Source organism: Pundamilia nyererei, unplaced genomic scaffold (assembly GCF_000239375.1).
Source record: "Pundamilia nyererei isolate P.nyererei 1_Seehausen unplaced genomic scaffold, PunNye1.0 scaffold00004, whole genome shotgun sequence".
NCBI lineage: Eukaryota > Metazoa > Chordata > Actinopteri > Cichliformes > Cichlidae > Pundamilia > Pundamilia nyererei.
The window spans coordinates 579,324-598,598 of NW_005187405.1; the positions used below are offsets into that span (position 1 = coordinate 579,324).

A 19,275-nucleotide genomic window follows, 5' to 3' on the forward strand; every position below is an offset into this window, starting at 1 on the left:
AAAGAAATCACACTTTTGTATGGAAATAGCTGGTGAGATTTCAAATGAATGACAACTACTTAAAGCACATTCTTGCTGACCTGATCTCTAATATTAAGGAACACAAGAAGCTGGGAAAATACCAAAGGTTGAGAGAGGAGATGGAGAATTTAATGAGCATGAATACAGAACCCAAATTAGTTTGCTGCTGTTGGTACACACCCAGTGCCCACAGCTACAAACACTCCCACAAAATAACTGACAGCCCAATTTCTAAGAATCAGAGCTCGAACTCTGCAAACCAAACTTGTTACTGCAGATTTCCACAAAGGCCAACCATCCGATGACAATGCAAACAGATTTCCCACAGGTGTACACAGGCTTACCATTTTCTCTCCTGACTATACTGTGTTCCATCAGTGAAGGCTGCCCTACACTTACAGCAGTAATATTTTGTTTTACCTCCTGGCTTCATGTATAATGCATTTACATGATATGGTGCTCAGTAAGCGTGAGCAGATATGGGGAGATTGCTGATGCCTCCATCTTCAAGTTATAGAGTAGTTTCTTGTTAGTAATTGAATGTTTTTACATTACTATTACTAGTGTACTAACACTGTTGTGCATTTCTTGACAAGTGGGAGATCAAGAAGAAGATGGAGCATTAAAAAAGTCTTCCAAAGACCTGACACAGGACCTGAGAAAGGCATCTGGCGCTTCAATTAATTGGGCTACTGTTCACTGAAGCCTCGTCAGAAATAGTCTCAGTGGAAGGGTGGCTACCAAGAAGCCATTCTTAAGGAAGAAAAATGGGGAAAAGGATGAGGTTCGACAAATAACACAAGAACTGGACTAAACCTGTGGCATCAGGTGTAGTCCAAATTAGACATTTTTGGTTTAAATCATTGTCAATATGTTTGCATGTAGGAGAGAGCTACATCAGTGTCTGCAGCCATCTGTAAAACATGGCGGAGGCTGTTTAATGGATAGGCGCTGCATTTCAAACTGTGGTGTTGGAGATCTTGTCAAAATTGATGCAATTCTGAACACAGAAATGTGCAGATTTTGACCCACCATCTGGAAAACCTCAAACACTCTTCCAATCAAGTAAAAGCAAATCTGGATAAATAACACATATTGGAACAGCATCAGTCATGGATTGACCTCCCTAGAGCCCGGACCTCAACATTATTGAAGCAGTGTGGGATCATCTTGACAGAGAACAGAACAAAAGGCAGCCAACATCCAAAGAAGAGCTTCAAGAAGCCTGGAGAACTCTTCCTGAAGACTTCTTAAAGAAATTAAGCTGACTAAGAGAGTTCAGGCTGTGCTGAAGAATAAAGATGGTCTTTCAAGCTTGTTAGAATTGTACAAACTGTTTTTCTTTTATAAACTGTGTTTCCATGAATGTTTACACATGTTTTAATAGATTTATGCACCTATTTTTCTAGGAAAATATAAAAACAACAACTATACTTTTGCACAGTATAGTGCCTGACTGAGTTTGCACAAACAGTCATAAGAAAACCTTTGCAAAGCTAGAGACCTGTATGCCAGGGTTAACCACAGAGATTTGCACGAACACAGGCTGTCTGTTTGGCACACGAGTTTAACCACAGAAGGCAAGACACTGGTTAACAGCGTTTATCAGGTAGAACACACTGAACTGTGCACTGCAGACTACAATAAAGTAATAATCCTGTTGTTTAGAAATACTAGATCCTTGTTTGCTCGTTGTCACATCAGGATGTTGGCTCTGTGGGTTGTTCTGCTTTTATCGGGCACTGAAGGTGAAGCAGAGCTGCAGGCTAACAAGATTAATAAGAAAATAAGGTTTGAGTTCCTGTTTCTGTTCTATCTGCTCAGACCACATTTCAGCTGTGTTCTCATGGACCTCACGTGTAGCAGTGCTTTGTCACCAGGTGGGGGATTGTCATGTGACTACATATGGAGGAAAAACAACTATTTGTGGTTGACGCTGCTGAAAGGTTATTGTTATCTCCTTTGACAGCCCCCCACAGTCACCGAGCTGCAATTTACTGGCTTCTCCCTCATTCAGCTAAACCTTTACACAGAAGGAGTGGTACTAGAGAGGTTTCCTAGTTACTTATTTATGACAATTCAGGTTTTCAGACATTTGGCTCTGTGCCTGTAGCAGCTTTGGTTTGGCCGACGCACACTGTTGACTATTTAGTTCCTGCTATGTCAGAAGCAACTCAAATGTGTTGGCAGAGGGAAAACTGCGAACCAGTAAGAAGAAGGTGGGGCATCGAAAGTTATAAATAAATACAGTGTGGAAACTGGTTTTGAAAAACATTAGGCATGATTTTCCAGGTTTTGCACAGTCTCTGAGGCTGTTTACACATGAACCTTCCTGTGTCCAACGAGTGTCAGGATAACAATCTGTCATGGTTCTGGGTTTTTGTAGAGTATTAGGTTTTTTATGATTTCATTACTTTTGGTTCTTTTTTTTATTTCATTTTTTTTTTATTACTTGTTGTGTTTCTAGTTTCCCTCTGTCTTTCACATTTTGTTCAAGAGTTTTTACAAAAATTTTCCATTAGCTGTTAAGAAATTACAGAACTTTATTAACACCTCGCCATTTTTAGAGACTGAAATGCATTGGACAAAGTAAAAAAGTCTTAAATATGAGGATTGTTTTTAAGTACTTAATGAAAAATCCTTCATAGTCAGTGACTGCCTGAAATCTAGCCATGGACATCACCAAATGCTGTGTTTCCTCCTTTTGAGATGTTCTGTCGGGCCTTTACTTCAGCCATCTTTAGCTGCTGCAGGCTCTGCTGGGTTCAAGAACAGCCTGATTCTTTGCACTGAGAGACTTGGGTTACTTTACAGCATGATTTGGGTCCTTATCCATTTGCACTATGATGTGATATCTGATCAGTTTTGCAGCATTTTGTCTAAATCTGAGCAGAAAGTATAGCCCCGTACATTTCACACACCTGCCTGCTACTTGTACCAGCAGTCGCATAATCAATAGTCACTGATGATCGTATTTCACCGGTGGCCATACATACACGTACCAAGACTCTGCTGCCACCATGTCTGACAGATAATGTGACAGACTTCAGATTATAAGATGTTTGTCCTTCTTCATACCTTTCTCTTCCCATCATTCCCATCGTTTACCTTGGTTTCGTCTAAATTCAAATTGATTTTAAACTTAGATGTTAGCTGTTGTGAAGGTGTTTTTCTTAGTCCACATTTCAATCACATCTTGATTGTCTGATGTGCCTCTGTTCAGAGACAAAATTGCAAAACAAGCAAGCAAGCAAGCAAGCAAGCAAGCAAGCAAACAAACAAACAAACAAACAAACAAACAAACAAACAAACAAACAGTGCTTTTGTCAAACAAATTATGGAGCTAACTGTATTTCAACTGCATTTCCAGATTTGTGTCACCTTTTGCATTTTGAAGTTTTTGCATCAGTCAGTTCTTGGTCTTTTGGTCTGCCTCTGTGTCTTGCATTTGGGTCGAATAAAATCCACCTACTACCATGTTATCTTTTATTTGATTAATAGATACAAACATAAAAGCCCATAAATGATTTTACAGCCGTGTCACTGTATTTCTTGACTGGATGCACAGACTAAACCGATTGGTTCTTACAATCTGCTTACAGTGTTTACACTAAGCCTGGGTTACTTAGCAGCTCCACAGCTGCAAAGTGATGGCTGCCAAATGTTTGCAAGTATTGCTGCACACATGAAAGATGTGCTCAGTCTGATAGTGATCTCATGTGAGTCACCATTGGTTGGGTCTGAAGACTGACACAAATCAGCAACTGCTATTTCCTACTGTTGTTACTAGTTCTTGTGCATCAGTTCTGACTCTGTTAAAGTGCCCATTAAGAGTCTGACAGTGCTGTAAGAATCAATCCATATTGCTTAAGTAGGCTACTCTTTTCACATGTTGACTCAGTAAATGCTAGGGTGTTGTTTCATCCTATCTAATCTCAAAAAATGAATGTGTATCTCTTAAAACAGAACCATTCTTTGGGTTAAATGTTTTTTTTTTTGTACATGTAGTCTTTTCAGGCACTAGACTGTAACAGACGAATAAGCCTCCGATGATGAGAGTATAATCCGTTTTGCGGTGGTTGCATTGTCACCGAGGATGTGCATCAGCCAGCTCTCGGTGTGTGGCACAATGAGCCACAGGCAGCATTTCAGCTGACACTTCACGCCCTGCTTAATGATAAGACCACCGAGTCTGGCACCAGTGAGGTCCCCCTGCCTGATCAGATAAACATGAGTTTAAAGTGGTGAAGCGGATTTCTCACTTATAAACAAATTAATGTAAAAAAATAAAAAAGGAAACAACTAAACCCACAGGAAAGAAAGTTACAAATTCACTGGCACAGATGTTTCCTCTTTTCACCTCTTCATTCAGCTGCATCAGTTAAATCGAGTTATTGTAGGTTTGCACAGACACTTAGAGAAACGTCAGCTGAGGAACAGCTACACCACGAACTGTGCACACAATTTTAGACAGTTTTGCATACTTAATAAAATATCCGGTTAGCCATGTTTACCACTCCAACCCGCTTCCTTCTGTCTTTGGCTTGTAAAACAAACCGAAGCTTTAATCAGCTGTTACCAGGTTGTTTTCTCATGTAGTTGCTGCAACAATCTGATCAAGCATTAGTCAGCTGCTGTAAGTTTGATACAGAGAGGAAGCACGATCTTTCATCTGTCCAGAGTTCTCAAGAAGCCTTTGTAATTTCACACGGCATTCTCAACTTGTGAGCCTTGTGTAAAGAAGAACAAAAAGCAAAACGTGATTACACTGAAATATTCTGCATGATATTATGTGAAACTTTCTAATGTATACACATTTGCAAGATGCACTTTTTAAAAGCTTTTTATCTGTGTATAACATTCTTGAAGAATCTCAAAGCAAATTCACCCAAAGGTCAGACTGTAAAATGTTCAGAGAAACTGGGACAAACCAGAGACTCTACAGGCCTCAATTAGCATTTAAAATGTTTATGACAGTTCAGTTAGAAAAAAACTGAACAAGTATGGCTTGGTTGGAAGGGTTGGCAGGAGAAGGACTGCTCTCTTTAAAAGAATATGCCAGCACTGCTCAGGTTTGCAAAGCTGCATCTGAACAAACCACAAAGCTTTGCACCAACGTCCACTGATGGAGAAGACCATGCACCATGTTTGGAGAAAACCAAATCACAGCATATCAGCACAAACACCTCATACCAACTGTCAAGCACGGTGGTGGAGGAGTAATGATTTTGGCTTGTTATCCAGCAACATGACCTGGGCACCCAGCAGTTATTCAGTTGATGATGAACTCTGTATACCAAAGTATTCTAGAGTCAAATGTGAGGCCATCTGTCTGATGGCTAAAGCTTGCCCCAAATTGTGTCATGAAAGAGTGCAATGATCCCAAGCACAGCAGCAAATCTACAACAGGATGGCAGAAAAAGAAAGGAATCAAAGTGTTGCAATGGTCCAGTCAAAGTCCAGACATCAACCTGATTGAAACACTGTGGCAGGACCTTAAGACCTTTTTGTTAAACAAATAACAACAAATATGCAACACATTGTTGTTCATCTGACATTATCTTTAAAGAATTTCAGAAGGTGTGGACCAGGTGAGTTTTTAATTGGTGTCATTAGAACTGAAAAGGGTACTTTCTGTTTCGCTGCGCCTGTTGTAAAAGAAGAAGTACAGCAGGTAGATGCTGGGTGTGACTTGTGCAAGCATGCCTTCAAACGTGAGTGGTATTTTCATGTGTGCAAATGGTGAGATGCCCCGTGGGTTTTGTGCACCATGGTAACAAAGCCAAAAGTTGTTTTACATAATGTGTTTATCTTGAAGCTAATGAGACCGAATGAATGTTCTGGATGCTCTCGTTTAGAGGTATGTGTGGTGTCCTGTATCTGCAAGGGCTGGCTGGTTTATTCAAGCAAGGGGGAAGTTGAAGTGTCACTGACATCTGTGTTTCAAATCAACACACAGTTGTCTTTTGAATATAGCCGCTGACGCTGTTTCCCAACTCACAGTATCTGATTTCCTATGATACCTCTGCATTATAGGATTTTAAAGGCAGACACATTTCCCTGCTCTTGTTTGTCCCAGTCACACCGATCTCAAGCCAAACCTAAAGTCACGCATTCTGGTGCTACTTCTAAGAAGCCACTGCATGCTGAACTTTGTCCCTCCCTGCATGAAAGCTTTATAATCTGCGCTGTGCAGTCCACAGTCGTGTTGGCACAGCACTGTAAAGGCAGACTTTCTTCCTGAATCACCACAGCACAATCCTCTCTTCTCAGAAAGCTTCTCTCCGCCTGAGAAGTATTCATGCTGGACACTCCCCCAGCACCACTCCTCCTCCCCTTCCTCCTCCTCCGTCTCGTCATCTGCAGCACATCAAAACCATAGAGTGTCCATAATCGCCTCACTGCCGCATCTACGACCTCCATCGACTCGTCTGCTCATCTCTCTCTCTCTCCTGTGTGATTCATCCTTCAAACAAACTGTGAGTTTCCCCCTTTTTTTCCTCCTCCCCCCCCCTCTCCCCCACCGAGTCTACGTGGGTGCACACGCTGTGGCATTTCTGCACTTTTAATTCTTGCATAATTTCTTTAGATCAAAGGTGAACAGCTCGCGATCTTAGCTGATAATCGCTGACTTTTCGCTCTCATGTAGCCAGGCAGGATTGGGACTTTTAAAGCGAGTGAAATTCCAGATGTGGAAAGTTTCCAGCTGTTGTTGTTTTTTCCCCCCTCTTCTTTTTCTTCTTCTTCCTGAGTCACAGCAGCCAGCGAAAGGGGCGAAAAGGAAGGAGAGAACGCGTTAGAGTTCGTGATATTTGATATTCTTTCATACTGCTGCTGATCGTTATCGTTCGATTGAAATATGATTGAAACGGAAGCTTTAATTGGAACATAGACAGTGGTTGTTAAGAAGTTATACAATAGTCAAAAAAGAGGAAGAAGCAGTACAGACTTCATTCTTAACACAAATGCACTTTTTTAAAAATGTAAATATATCAGAGGTCTGCAGCAGACAAGCACAGCTGGTGGAAGATGCTCTTCCCAGCATATGACCCCCACCCCACCACACAGAGATGCAACATTGTGCTCATTACTGTGTTACATTAGCGTTAATATCAGTGCATCTGTTTCCAGTTCATGCACTTTATGGGGTCTGGAGGTTTTGTCCGTGATGCAGCACTTATTGATCAGCCTCTTACAGGAAGTCCACTCAATTTCTTTCCTTCTTCACTGAAAGCTGAGCTGCAGGCCGCTCGTTTAAGACACAGCACTGCAAACATCGCAGTAACAATAAGTGGTGATCATGATGCGTGATTCCTTGGATTGTGTTTGTTTGGTATGATTTAAACTCTCAGTAACATTAAATATTTCAGTCTGCGTGATGAGCACTGTGGTTATCAGATGAAGGGGATGTAAATTAAATGTAGGTTTATGGTTTTACAGCAGTGGAAGTGGACGTGGTCAGAGCTGCGTAGTTAGAGAAGTCTTAGTCTGAGAGTACAGCTATAATCCTGCAGCCACACTTGTAATCAGGCTCTTCTGTAATCTGGACAAACTAGCAATCTGTACCGTATAATCTCTCAATTTCTTTGGAGCAAACGTTCAACCTTATCACAATATTCATTTATTTAAGAAGAACCTCCTGTGAGTTCCTGGACTCAGTGCTTCAGCTTTCTCACTGTGTTTTGTAGCAGTCCAGACGTTATGTGATGTTATAGAGTCACTCCAGTATCAGCCATAAAAAATATGATAGGAGTTTATGAAGCAAGCAATACAGGTCACGCAGCACTGTCAGCCTGGAATGTGGTATTGTTTATTTTAGTGGAGATATGATTTTCTGATTAAATACGTGCTGATAATGGTACAAAGTTCCTGCATCAGTCATTTCTGAAAAACGTAACTTTATCTCAGACTCTGGTGTCACAATATGCTGCATATATTATGACTTTTTAGAAACAACAAAGGGTTTCTCAGACCATTTAGGTTTTTTTTTCAATGAGTTTGTGCAAAATAAATAAATAAAATATGATACTAAGCAGAGAGTCATTGATGTACGGTTCATGGCTAATATGATTATTGAAAGTTGGTTGACAGACGTCGAGCAGCAGTGCGTGATATAGTTAAAGAACCTGTCTTTCTAGTTCAGTGTTTACAGTGAGTGTCCAAATATGGAAGCGGCTTAGAGGAGAGATAGAACGTACATTTATAAACTGCCGTGGTTAGCCCCCCTACCACCACCCCCTTCCTCCATTGGTGTTAAGACACAATCTAGCGTTTGTTGTTCAGGAAGCACATCATAAATTTGGTTGCACAAAATAACTTTTGCATTGTGTTTGTGAGCGCTCTCAGCAGCGTCTGCTGTTTCTGTCATTCTCAGAATGCTTTCTGTGGCTTTCCAGGAGTTCAACTGCAGCCACATTTTGCATGGCAAAAACATTAAAATTATTTTCTGTGTCTCTACCTGGCTTCCTTTAACTTCAAGACTATTTACTTCCTCTTTTTCTTTTTTTCTTTTTTAATTTTCATCGTGTCTCAGAGCATCATGGTTAGCCATAAGGAGTTTGAAACTGCAGGGAAGAAGCCAGGGCTGCAGGTGTGGCGTATCGAGAACATGGACCTCAAGCCGGTTCCCAAAGCCCTGTAAGGCTCCTTTTACACCGGAGATGCCTACCTGCTGCTCTTCACCACCTCAGCCCCATCATACAACATTCACATGTGGTTGGGTAAGACATGGATGCTGCAAACTGCAGTATTGCACTTTACTGAGGCTTCTGCTTAGTTTTGTTTGATTGCACCAAAGCAAATCTGTTTTCATTCCAGTTCCATGATAAAGTATGATGTTTGGCATTTTCCTCGGCTACAAACTTAAGTGATATATTCAGAGTTTTAAAAAGTCACTTCCTCTAGAGCTGCTGCGTTTCCCTGCAATTTGTAGTACTTAAACTCACAAACAGACAGGTGTAGCTTTGGGTTTAATGAGAGCAGATACCCTTGCTTCATCGTGAGCTTGCACCACAATAGCCTGGTTTTGGAAACTGCTTTAGGTTTTTAGATCTTAGACCTGAAACATCCTCCCTTGTGTGAGGAGCTTAAAGTAACAGGAGTTTGTGAAATTCCTCTTGCCTGCACAGTTCCCTTTTTGTGGCTTAGAATTAAATTATGAGTGAACAGAACACTCAGTGATGTGCAACTTTAACCACCCTGAACAATGCAGCGAAGGAAAAGCCTATACTCCACCCCAAACGTTTTCTTTTTTCCTTTTGGTTGCATAACAAAAACAGACACATAAAACAAACTGCTGGATGACTCACATCTGGAATGCCCCTGCAGATCATTAGAGACGAGTACTAGTTTTTTGCAGGTTTGCGCAGTTCCCTGCCAGTCTGCATCCAATGCCATCCAACCATCTGCAACACATTACAGTCTTTATAACACTGGGACACAATTAATCCTTCCGTCTGGGATCAATGTTAGTCAGATAAAACTTGTGGAATAGTTTTATCCATGTTGTGTGCCATCTGACAGTAATAACAGGATACAGAGAGGCTCTGCTGCTCATGTGGTTTATGCAATTATAACCATGACTCCAGTCCTGACTCAGAGGGCGCATAAGGTTACTGCTTGCACTAAAGCGCTGCAGATTTCTCTGTAAGAAGCTTGAGTTTTGAGCGTGAATACGAAGCAGTTGCAGGACTGTTTCTAGAACTAGCCGGTTACAAACGTCTATTTTCTGCAGGGGATGAGTGTTCACAGGATGAGAGTGGAGCGACAGCGATCTTTGCCTCACAGCTGGATGACTTCCTGGGTGGTGGCCCGGTGCAGTACAGGGAGGTGCAGAACTACGAGTCCAACACTTTCCTGGGTTACTTCAAGTCAGGCATCAAGTACCAGGTGAGCTTTATGGAAGTCGGGATCTTCATGCAAACTACAGGCGACTCTGACAATCTGTGACTGAACAAAGCAATAAAAAAGATTTTTGCCAACCAGTCATAAGATACACATTTTGCTCTAACAACTGACAAATAACGAAAACTGGGGTGAGGTGGGTTGCCATGGGGGGGTCACTGACTGGTCACCGCCAGCCACCGCCAGAAAAATTGAGCAACCACTCGTCAGCTCGGTGAGGAATACACATTTTTCCCCCAAGACCGGTGGTTTTAAGGGGCTGTGACTGGAGCCTTATTTGGCTTCCCCTGTATTATTTATTATTATGTCGCACGTGCAAAATGGCAGACAAGTTAACGTCACACCAGGTTTCATTTTGACATGTCTCTGAAGAAACTTTGATAAGAAAAACAAGCATTATTTTGACCTGAAAATCATGCAAAGCTACACTAGCAGAGTCCAAAAAGTGAAGCTGGTAATGAGCAAGTAAATGACAGGTTCCAGTCAGCTAATAAAAGGCTATTGATAGGAGAAGAGGAACCGCTGGTTTAAATTAGTAACTAAATAAGGGACATTTCTGTAATGATTTCTTTTTTTTTTTCTGCTCCTATTAAAAAACAGAACCATAAAAATATATAAATCCTGTAAACAGTGAGAGGTGTGATGACTAATATTTTAAACATCGAACAGTGATCTGCTGCAGAACTCTGTTTGACTGAAACATGTCTGCAGTGTTAATGATTACCAGCGTCCTGTGAACTTTGCTGTTGAGATGAGCTGATGATTCTGAAGTTCAAAGAAATCATAGCATTCCCCCTTTTTTCTATATCTCTCTGATGGTGTGTCTGATGGACTGATTGATTATAACCTAGGCAACCAGCCTCTGCAAATAAGGATACTGAGAAACACAAGCTAAACCACTTTTAACAGCCATCTGTTTCTCATAACCCCAACCCCCCTTTGTGGCTTTAGTTAAATGTAATTAGCCCGAATGCTTGCTTACTACTTTTTGGAGAGTTCTGCTCTGCATATGTTGCAGAGTCCAAGCACACTGGCTGTGTTTGGGACACAGCGAAGCCGAAACAGAACCAAACCTCACATTCTCGACAGAGCTTTGGTAACTTCACTTTCAGTAAACTATTCTGACAATAAACAGAGCATGCGTTGTTGCCACGGAAAAAATTGCTACCATTTGACCAATAACAGGATGAATGTGGTTTTCATTTGGTGGTCAAAGTAGCCACGCCCCCCGAAAGTCTAACAACACTCTAGTCATCTGACCTCAGCAGCAGAGGATGAGTCACTGACTCTTCTGGGTGGTTTTTTTATTTCAAAGTCTAATTTAAGCAAGTTTCCTTTGTTGTTGTTTTCACCCATATTTCAGTAAAAACCACTTTAGTCAAATTCCATTGGCGGTAAAGCTCTGGATACACAACAAACACAGCAGAGGAGGCATCAGTGGTGGCAGGCATTACACCGAGTAAGGTCAGAAAGAGCATACAAATGAGAAACTGGGGTGAGGAAGGTTGCAAAGTAGCTTGCAGAAGGATCATGTTGAGGAAAATCACATTATGAGATTTTTAAAAGTCTACAAAACACAAACATTTAATTCAACTTCTATTTCAGTTCATTTTTTGTGTGGTTATAAACTGACAAGGATCATCATGTTGTTCTTCTCCAGCAGAGGGTATTTCTGTTCATTTGCATGTTTTCTAAATACTTGCTTTGTTTATTGGCTCTACCAAGGACGGCACATTACGTGATAATCCCATCCCCCAGGTACAACGGCGTGTTGCACACAACAATCTTCATTTTATCCTCAGTCATCATGTTAGTTTCTTTTCCGCCCATTGTCTTTGTTAACTCTGAGTGATAGCATGTGGTTATGCCATTAACTGACAGCATGTCTTAAGGAACCAGTTGTTCCTTAAGATTTTACAGTCCTGTGTCAAACTCATTTCACCGTCAGCTGACTCCACACGTCCTCCCCGTGAACATTTGTGACTTACCTGGTCATTTGGCCCGTGTGTAGTAGTTGTAACTAAAACTGCAGCTCAGGTGTAAAGATAGCTCATCTTCTCTTAAATCAGCTCATCCCCCGCATTGCTTAGATTTGAAAGAATATTCACAGGATAAAACTTAATGCGAATCATCATTGGATTTCACAGAAAGGAGGTGTGGCCTCAGGTTTCAAACATGTAGTGACCAACGGCGTGGATGTAAAACGCCTGTTGCACGTTAAGGGTCGCAGGGTCATCAGAGCAACCGAGGTGAATATGTCCTGGGACAGCTTCAACAAAGGAGACTGTTTCATCATTGACCTGGGAAAGGTGAGCTGTTCTTTTTTTATTTGTGTGTGTGTTTGCTACTGTATGTACAGAGTGCAGTTTAACCTCTACAGTTTCTGTGAAATAGTTAAGGCTTTCACATCTTTAAACCTCCTTTCCCGGGTTCTCCCCTCCTGCAGGACATCTATCAGTGGTGCGGCAGTGAGTGTAACCGTTTTGAGCGGCTGAAGGCCTCCGAGGTCACCATCGACATCAGAGATAATGAGAGGAACGGCAGAGCCAAAGTGCATATGGTGGAGGAGGGGGACGAGCCGGCTCCCATCATAGAGGTCAGACACGCACATTCCTCACTCGTCTCCCTCTTCTAGCAAATGTCACCACACTTTAACCTCGGAGGTGATCACTTGAGAGCAGGAGCTTTAAGTGCAATTAATGCATTCGACAGACTTAGTCAATGCTGCCCTTTGTAAGTGCTGCTCATACGCCAGCTCTGTGCCAGGGCAGCTTAGTAAACACTTCCTTTACAACAAGATGCCTAATGAGATAGAGAGAGTTAGGGGAGGGCTGGTTTAACGAGCATACTTTCAATTTATAGAGATTTTTTTTTTATCTGAATAAAGCTGTGTTTATATTTGCACTAAAAAGCATTTAATCAGTGCTAATCATGATAAACCTTTAGTGATTAATGCCCTTGATTGTTGTTTAGGTTCTAGGACCAAAAACCTCCATCGCCCCCAGTACTCCGGATGACGACAAGGTGGAGACTTCCAACAGGAAGAAGGCTGCCCTCTACATGGTGAGAAGCACAAGTGACAGTCAAATAAATGTGAACACCCTGGCTTTGATACAAGGGTGGAAAGATTTCATAGCAAAAAAGAAATCAGTACCTCATGGGGCCTCTTTCCTTTTCTTTTAGATCTCAGATGCATCTGGCTCTATGAAGGTGTCGTCTGTGGCTGCATCCAGTCCCTTCAAACAGGCCATGCTGTCTCCAGAGGAGTGCTACATCCTGGACAACGGGGTGGACAAGACCATCTTTGTGTGGAAAGGTGCAGCAAAACATTTTTGTGATAACACTTCTAACATTGTGCTTTTTTCTTCTTCTTTTTGCACAAATTCTAACAAAGAAATGATTGGAAAGCGTGTGTTTACACCTTTTTGGTCTCTCTGATTAAGGCTACACATGTGAAAGAGGTATATTTAAATGCTGCTGGTTTTATTTTTGGCACTGCTGAACAATAACAGGAAATCTACAGCAGTAATTTTGTGTTTTATGACTGCACTGCAATTAGCCTCTTTACGTAAATATCCGCAGATATTTCTCACTCTGAATAACATAAAGGTGAATTACACCGCCTTTGTTTTATCTGATTCCAACAGGCCCTAAGGCCACTGTGTCGGAGCGTAAAGCAGCCATGGCTGCAGGTCAGAAGTTCATCACTGATAAGGGATACAACAAAAATACAACGGTAAAGCCAACATGTACTTAGTAACTTAGACAAAAAAACAAACAAATTGTAAATCCCACAGTGCAGCTAACCGTAAAGCCAAATCTCTGTTTGACTTGCAGATCCAAGTACTTCCTGCAGGTGGCGAAACGTCTCTCTTTAAGCAGTTCTTTTCCGACTGGAGGGATAAGGATGAGACCACAGGTCCCAGTAAGGCCTACACTATTGGCCGCATAGCCAAAGTGGAGCAGGTTCCCTTTGATGCCTCCACCCTACACACAAACAAAGCCATGGCAGCGCAGCACGGCATGGTGGATGATGGCAAGGGCAAAGTCCAGGTAGGAGGGTGTTAAAAAGTGAAACAATAGCACAGGTAAACACAGCTGTAAGGTTTTGGTTTTTTTTAAAGATTGGGTCTGGTGTTCTAGATATGGCGTGTCGAGAATGGTGCAAATGTGCCCGTGGATCCCTCCTCTTATGGTCACTTCTATGGGGGCGACTGTTACCTCATCCTCTACAGCTACAGACAGGGATCACGGGAGCAGCACATCATATACACTTGGTGGGTAAAACAGCAAAACATGTATAAAGCGTATAATCTCTTTAAATTAGTATGAAGTAAAAGCTGTGGCAGAGTGTGCCACACCCTGTCTAAGATCTCTCTCTCTATCTCACACACTCACACACACACAAACGCACGAGTTAATGACGTGTTTCAGACTGTGTTGGTGCTACTGTGTCAGGCAGGGGCTGAAGTGCACACAAGACGAACTGGCCGCTTCGGCGTTCCTCACAGTGAAGCTGGATGACTCAATGGGAGGAGCCCCAGTTCAGGTTAGAACCTGACCCACTACACACCTCAACATCACATGCACTAAAGAAGTGTGTGTAATCACAGAAAGACCCTGTAATGTAATGTATGACTTAGAAATGTTAAAGAAACAATCTAAATAATGTGAGCAGTTATTGTATTAGTGTAATTTTTCTCCCTAAATGACTGACATGAACAGATAAAGGTGATATGAGATCCTTCATTGAGTGAGAGCTTATGGCTCTCAAACTAACCTTAATACATATAACGTTTATCTTTCTTTGAATCTACTCATCACACTTCCCACATAACTAGTACGCACCATTTTTAACTTATGGGCTGTGTAACAACGACTAAAACAAATATTTTCTGCCTCTCTTCCGATACTTCAAATTTATTAACTATTACAGAGGATTTAGTGTAGATGATGAAAACTAATTGCCTCATAAAGATCCCATAAGAAAGAAAAAAACACCCCCCAGGATAACCAGCAGAGGGCAGTGTTTCTATAATTTTTATTTTGATCCGATCCAACCTGCAGCACGTTTTAATAGATAAGGTGCCATAACTACAAGAACTGCATTAAAACGTGGCTAAACCTTGACCCTCAGTTAGTGCTGGTTATACATCAAACTCTCAGCCATACTGGAGACATTAAGACATTTCTGAGATGTTTTCAGCTGATTTTCTCACACAACCATGCCAACACAGCTGATATCATTGAGTATTTTCTTTAAAAATAAACTAAAGTATTTAAAATATTAGATAATAATCATGCTATATTGCTATTTAGTTAAAAATTTTCAATTTTTTCCCCAGTTGTGTTGCATTTATATAAAAATCACTTAGCTGAAACTCAATTTAATTACAGTGAATATCAAGTGAGCATTGATCTATTTCAGTCTTGTTATTCCTGCACATAGTGATACGGAACCTTAGATTACCACTTCACTTTGGTGTTGGTAACCCTAAGAACACAATCTGTAGCTAAACTGGAATAACTGGATTAGTCATTGCCTTTGCTGGTGAATTTTGTTAATACCCACAGGTGAGAGTGTCACAGGGTCAGGAGCCTCCCCACCTGATGAGCATCTTCAAGGACAAGCCAATGATCATCCACAGTGGAGGAACGTCACGCAAAGGTGGACAGACACAAGCCGCCAGCAGTCGCCTCTTCCACATCCGGCAGAGCTCCTCCAATGCTACCCGTGCGGTGGAGGTAAGCTGGTTTGCAACACACTGTATGTGTGTGTGTGTGTGTGTACAAGAGAGTTCTTATTTGCTCCTCTCACTTGTGTGGTTCCTCAGGTCCAAGCTACTGCCTCCAATCTGAACACCAACGATGTTTTTGTGTTGAAAACGGCAAGTGGCTTGTTTGTGTGGCGTGGCGTGGGCGCCAGCGATAAAGAGATGCAAGCAGCCAAGCATGTGGTGGCTTTCCTGGGTGGTAGTCCCAGCAATGTGTCAGAGGGCAAGGAGCCAGGTGAGTCCCCAACATAAAAGTCAGAACTTTCCTTGTTTATTGCTCAAAGAAACTAACTCTGCGCCTTTTCTTTTATTTATCTGACGATTAAAAAAAGGAGGTATTTTATGGGAAATATTTAATCTCATTCTAATTCTTTTGATTTTGATTCACAATTGAGTGATAAAAGACTGTTTGGCTGTTTTTAAGTTACTTACAAAATGTAAAAGTGTATATAAGCTAAGAAATTACTTATGTAAAGCCATCAAATTCTACCTTTATTTGGCATTCGCATTGATGCCTGATGGCGTCAGTGATAGTGAACACTAACATTTCAGGTCTGATTATGATTACACTTAAAGAGCTGATGCATTTTATTAGTCAGGGGCCCAAAGAGGCTGTGATTCACTTCCTGTCCAAACAAATTAAGCATCAATTAAATGTTACGTGTAGCTAACGTCGGTTGTGTATTCTTCTCTCACAGCTGACTTCTGGTCTGCTCTGGGAGGCAAAACGGATTACCAGACGTCAAAGAGTCTGCAGAGCGGGATCAGACCCCCACGTCTCTTTGGCTGCTCCAACAAAACAGGAAGACTCAGTGTAAGTCAGGGAGAAGAATGCAGCTCAAACTTTTTTTTTAGAGTAAAGATGTCACATCTGGCTAAAGATCAGGCATTGTGACCATGTCCTAATATTGTGTTGGTCTCCCTTTTGCTCCCAAAAAAGCCCTGATCGGTCTAGGCTTGGATGCCAGTAGACCCCTGTGGTATCTGGCACCAAGATGTTAGCAACAGATACTTTAAGTTGTCTAAGTTGGGAAATGGCACATCCATGAATCAGACTTGTTTGTCCAGCATATCCTACAGGATTAATATCTGGATAATTCGGAGTCAGCATCTCAAACTCGCTGTTGTGCTCCTCAAACCATTCCTAAACCATTCCTGCTTTGTGGCAGGGTGCATTATCCTGCTGAAAGAGGCCACTGCCATCAGGGAGTACCGTTCACATGAAAGGATGCACATGGTCTGCAACAATGCTTAAGAATGTAGTACGTGTCAAAGTAACATCCACATGGATGGCAGGACCCAAGATTTCCCAGTAGAGCATTGCCCAAACGTCACACTGCCTCCACAAGCTCGCCTTCTTCCCATAATGTATCATGGTGCCAGGTGTTCCTGGTAAGTGATGCACACGCACGTGGCCATCCACATGAGGTAAAAGAAAACATGATTCATCAGACCAGATCACCTTCTCGCATTGCTCTGTGGTCCATTTCTGATGCTCACGAGTCCATTGTTGGTGCTTTAGGCAGTGGACAGTATTCAGCATGGACACCCTGACTAGTGTGTGGTTATGCAGCCCTGTACACAACAAACTTGTATTCTGACACCTTTCTATCAGAACCAGCATGAACTTTTTGGGTAATTTGAGCTACATTAGCTTATCTGTTGGATTAGACCACTAGTGCATCAGTGAGCCTTGGCCACCAGTAACCCTGTCGATGGTTCACCACTGGTCCATCCTTGGATCACTTTTGATAGATACTGACCACTACAGACCAAGAACACCCCACAAGGGCCTCGTTAATCCTAATATAGCCCTCATCAAACTCACTCAGATCCTCACACCTGCCGATTTTTCCAGCTTCTAACTCTTCAGACAAAATGTTCAATTGCTCCCTAATATATGTGAAAAGCACGTAGACATCAGGACAACAAAAAAAGAACAAATAACAAACAGCAGACAGAAGTCGAAGAGACGGCCCGCCATGAACACTGGCGTCATCTTGGATGAGTGCCATATATCCCACCCACTAACAGCTGCCACAATGAAGAGATAATCAGTGTTACTCACTTCACCTGTCATTACTCTTAATGTTATGCCTGATCAGCGTATAGTGCTAATTTGGGAAGGACTGTGACATTTGAACGCACCTAAACCCTGCAGGCAGTCAGTCTGAGCTTCCTTTTGTCCCATCTCTCAGGTGGAAGAAGTTCCTGGAGACTTCACTCAATCAGATCTGGCCACTGATGATGTAATGCTCCTTGACACCTGGGATCAGGTGAGGTGATCTTTCTGGCATGTGTGAAATGTCACTTTCACAACTTTTGTAGGACATACTTTTAAAATTATGACTTTTTAAATCTCTCCTGTCTCTAGGTCTACATTTGGATTGGCAAAGATGCCAATGACGTGGAAAAGGAAGGAGCTCCCAAGATAGGTTTGTTACATTGCAACTGAAAAAAAGTTTAAGAAAAAGATGATTTCCAAAGCACACGCAAGATACTGTTTGACAGCATCTTGCATGTGAAACAGAATCAGAAAACTTATTGTGCTTAAGTATTTTAAGTTTCAAATCAAAAACCAAAAACTTTAAGATCAGAGGTAAACACCACCTCTCTTCACATTCTCATCCTCCATCTCTCCACCTGTCCCTTCCCCTCTCTTCCTTCTTGTTGTGCAGCAAAAGAATATGTGGACTCGGATCCCTCCGGTCGCAAAGGAATTCCCATCACCACCATCAAACAGGGAGCAGAGCCTCCAACTTTCACTGGCTGGTTCCAGGCTTGGGATCCCAAGATGTGGGACACAGATCCATTGGACCGAATCCGTGCCCGCTTCTGAACACAGAACTCCAGGCTCTCCGTCTATGTCTGACTCCTTACCTATCCTGCAGTCCCTAATGCTGTTTTTATTCATTTTAATTTCAATCCCCAAGTGCCAAAAACCAATGCTATCGTCGTTATCACCCTTAATAGCTGCCTCGGCAACAGTGCAGTGTACTGGGCTTCATAAACAGGAATGAAGCACATCTGCACGCAAACGATGGCTTCTGCTAGCAGTTATGTTTAATTGATCAAAATGGTTGATTGATCATGTCCAAAAGCCTTTACATGTTTAGCAAATACCCACTGAGGGCTCTAATAGGAATAAGAAAATACGAAAGCCATTTAGGCAGCTGGACAAATCCTCTGTTTCTGTTTTTTTTACTGTTCTACTTGTGTGTTCAGAAGGAGCCATTCTCTCATGCTTTCCTTACAGTTTCTATATCAAAACAGCTTACTTCTTTAGTACACATAAATGCATGGTGTTTTATGATTGATAATGGAAAGTTGTATACTTGCTATGAGTTGCACGGAGCTTTTTTGGGGGGGGGATCTGTGCTCATGAATTTAAGAGTCACACAATGGTAAATGGCCTGTATTTGTATAGTGCTTCTCTAGTCCCTAAGGACCCCAAAGGGCTTTACACAATCAGTCACCCACCCATTCACACAATGGTATGTGTATGTCACATGTTAAAAATCTATTAAATGGGATTTTCACATAGATGACTTTTAAATAAAGCTCACAGTGTTTCAAA

The 19,275-nt window shown here is 41.8% G+C and overlaps 1 protein-coding gene across 1 annotated transcript; it reads left to right on the forward strand.

Annotated features, from left to right (window-relative positions):
* Window positions 1-6,366: 6,366 nt before the first annotated feature.
* Window positions 6,367-19,275, forward strand: scinlb (scinderin like b). The gene is made up of 17 exons (XM_013912611.1): window positions 6,367-6,500; window positions 8,555-8,741; window positions 9,755-9,909; window positions 12,072-12,233; window positions 12,371-12,520; window positions 12,898-12,987; window positions 13,108-13,240; window positions 13,572-13,660; window positions 13,762-13,977; window positions 14,068-14,201; window positions 14,383-14,473; window positions 15,499-15,669; window positions 15,759-15,933; window positions 16,397-16,512; window positions 17,897-17,974; window positions 18,073-18,133; window positions 18,377-19,275. The coding sequence occupies exons 2-17, from the start codon at window positions 8,732-8,734 to the stop codon at window positions 18,535-18,537; spliced, it is 1,992 nt and encodes a 663-aa protein (XP_013768065.1). The 5' UTR covers window positions 6,367-6,500; window positions 8,555-8,731; the 3' UTR covers window positions 18,538-19,275.

Bases quoted from the DNA above. Each gene is read 5' to 3' on its own strand.
- scinlb (XM_013912611.1), top strand. The intron at 13,978-14,067 runs GTAGGAGGGTGT...CTGGTGTTCTAG, and splicing joins ATGGCAAGGGCAAAGTCCAG to ATATGGCGTGTCGAGAATGG. The intron at 15,934-16,396 runs GTGAGTCCCCAA...CTTCTCTCACAG, and splicing joins GTCAGAGGGCAAGGAGCCAG to CTGACTTCTGGTCTGCTCTG.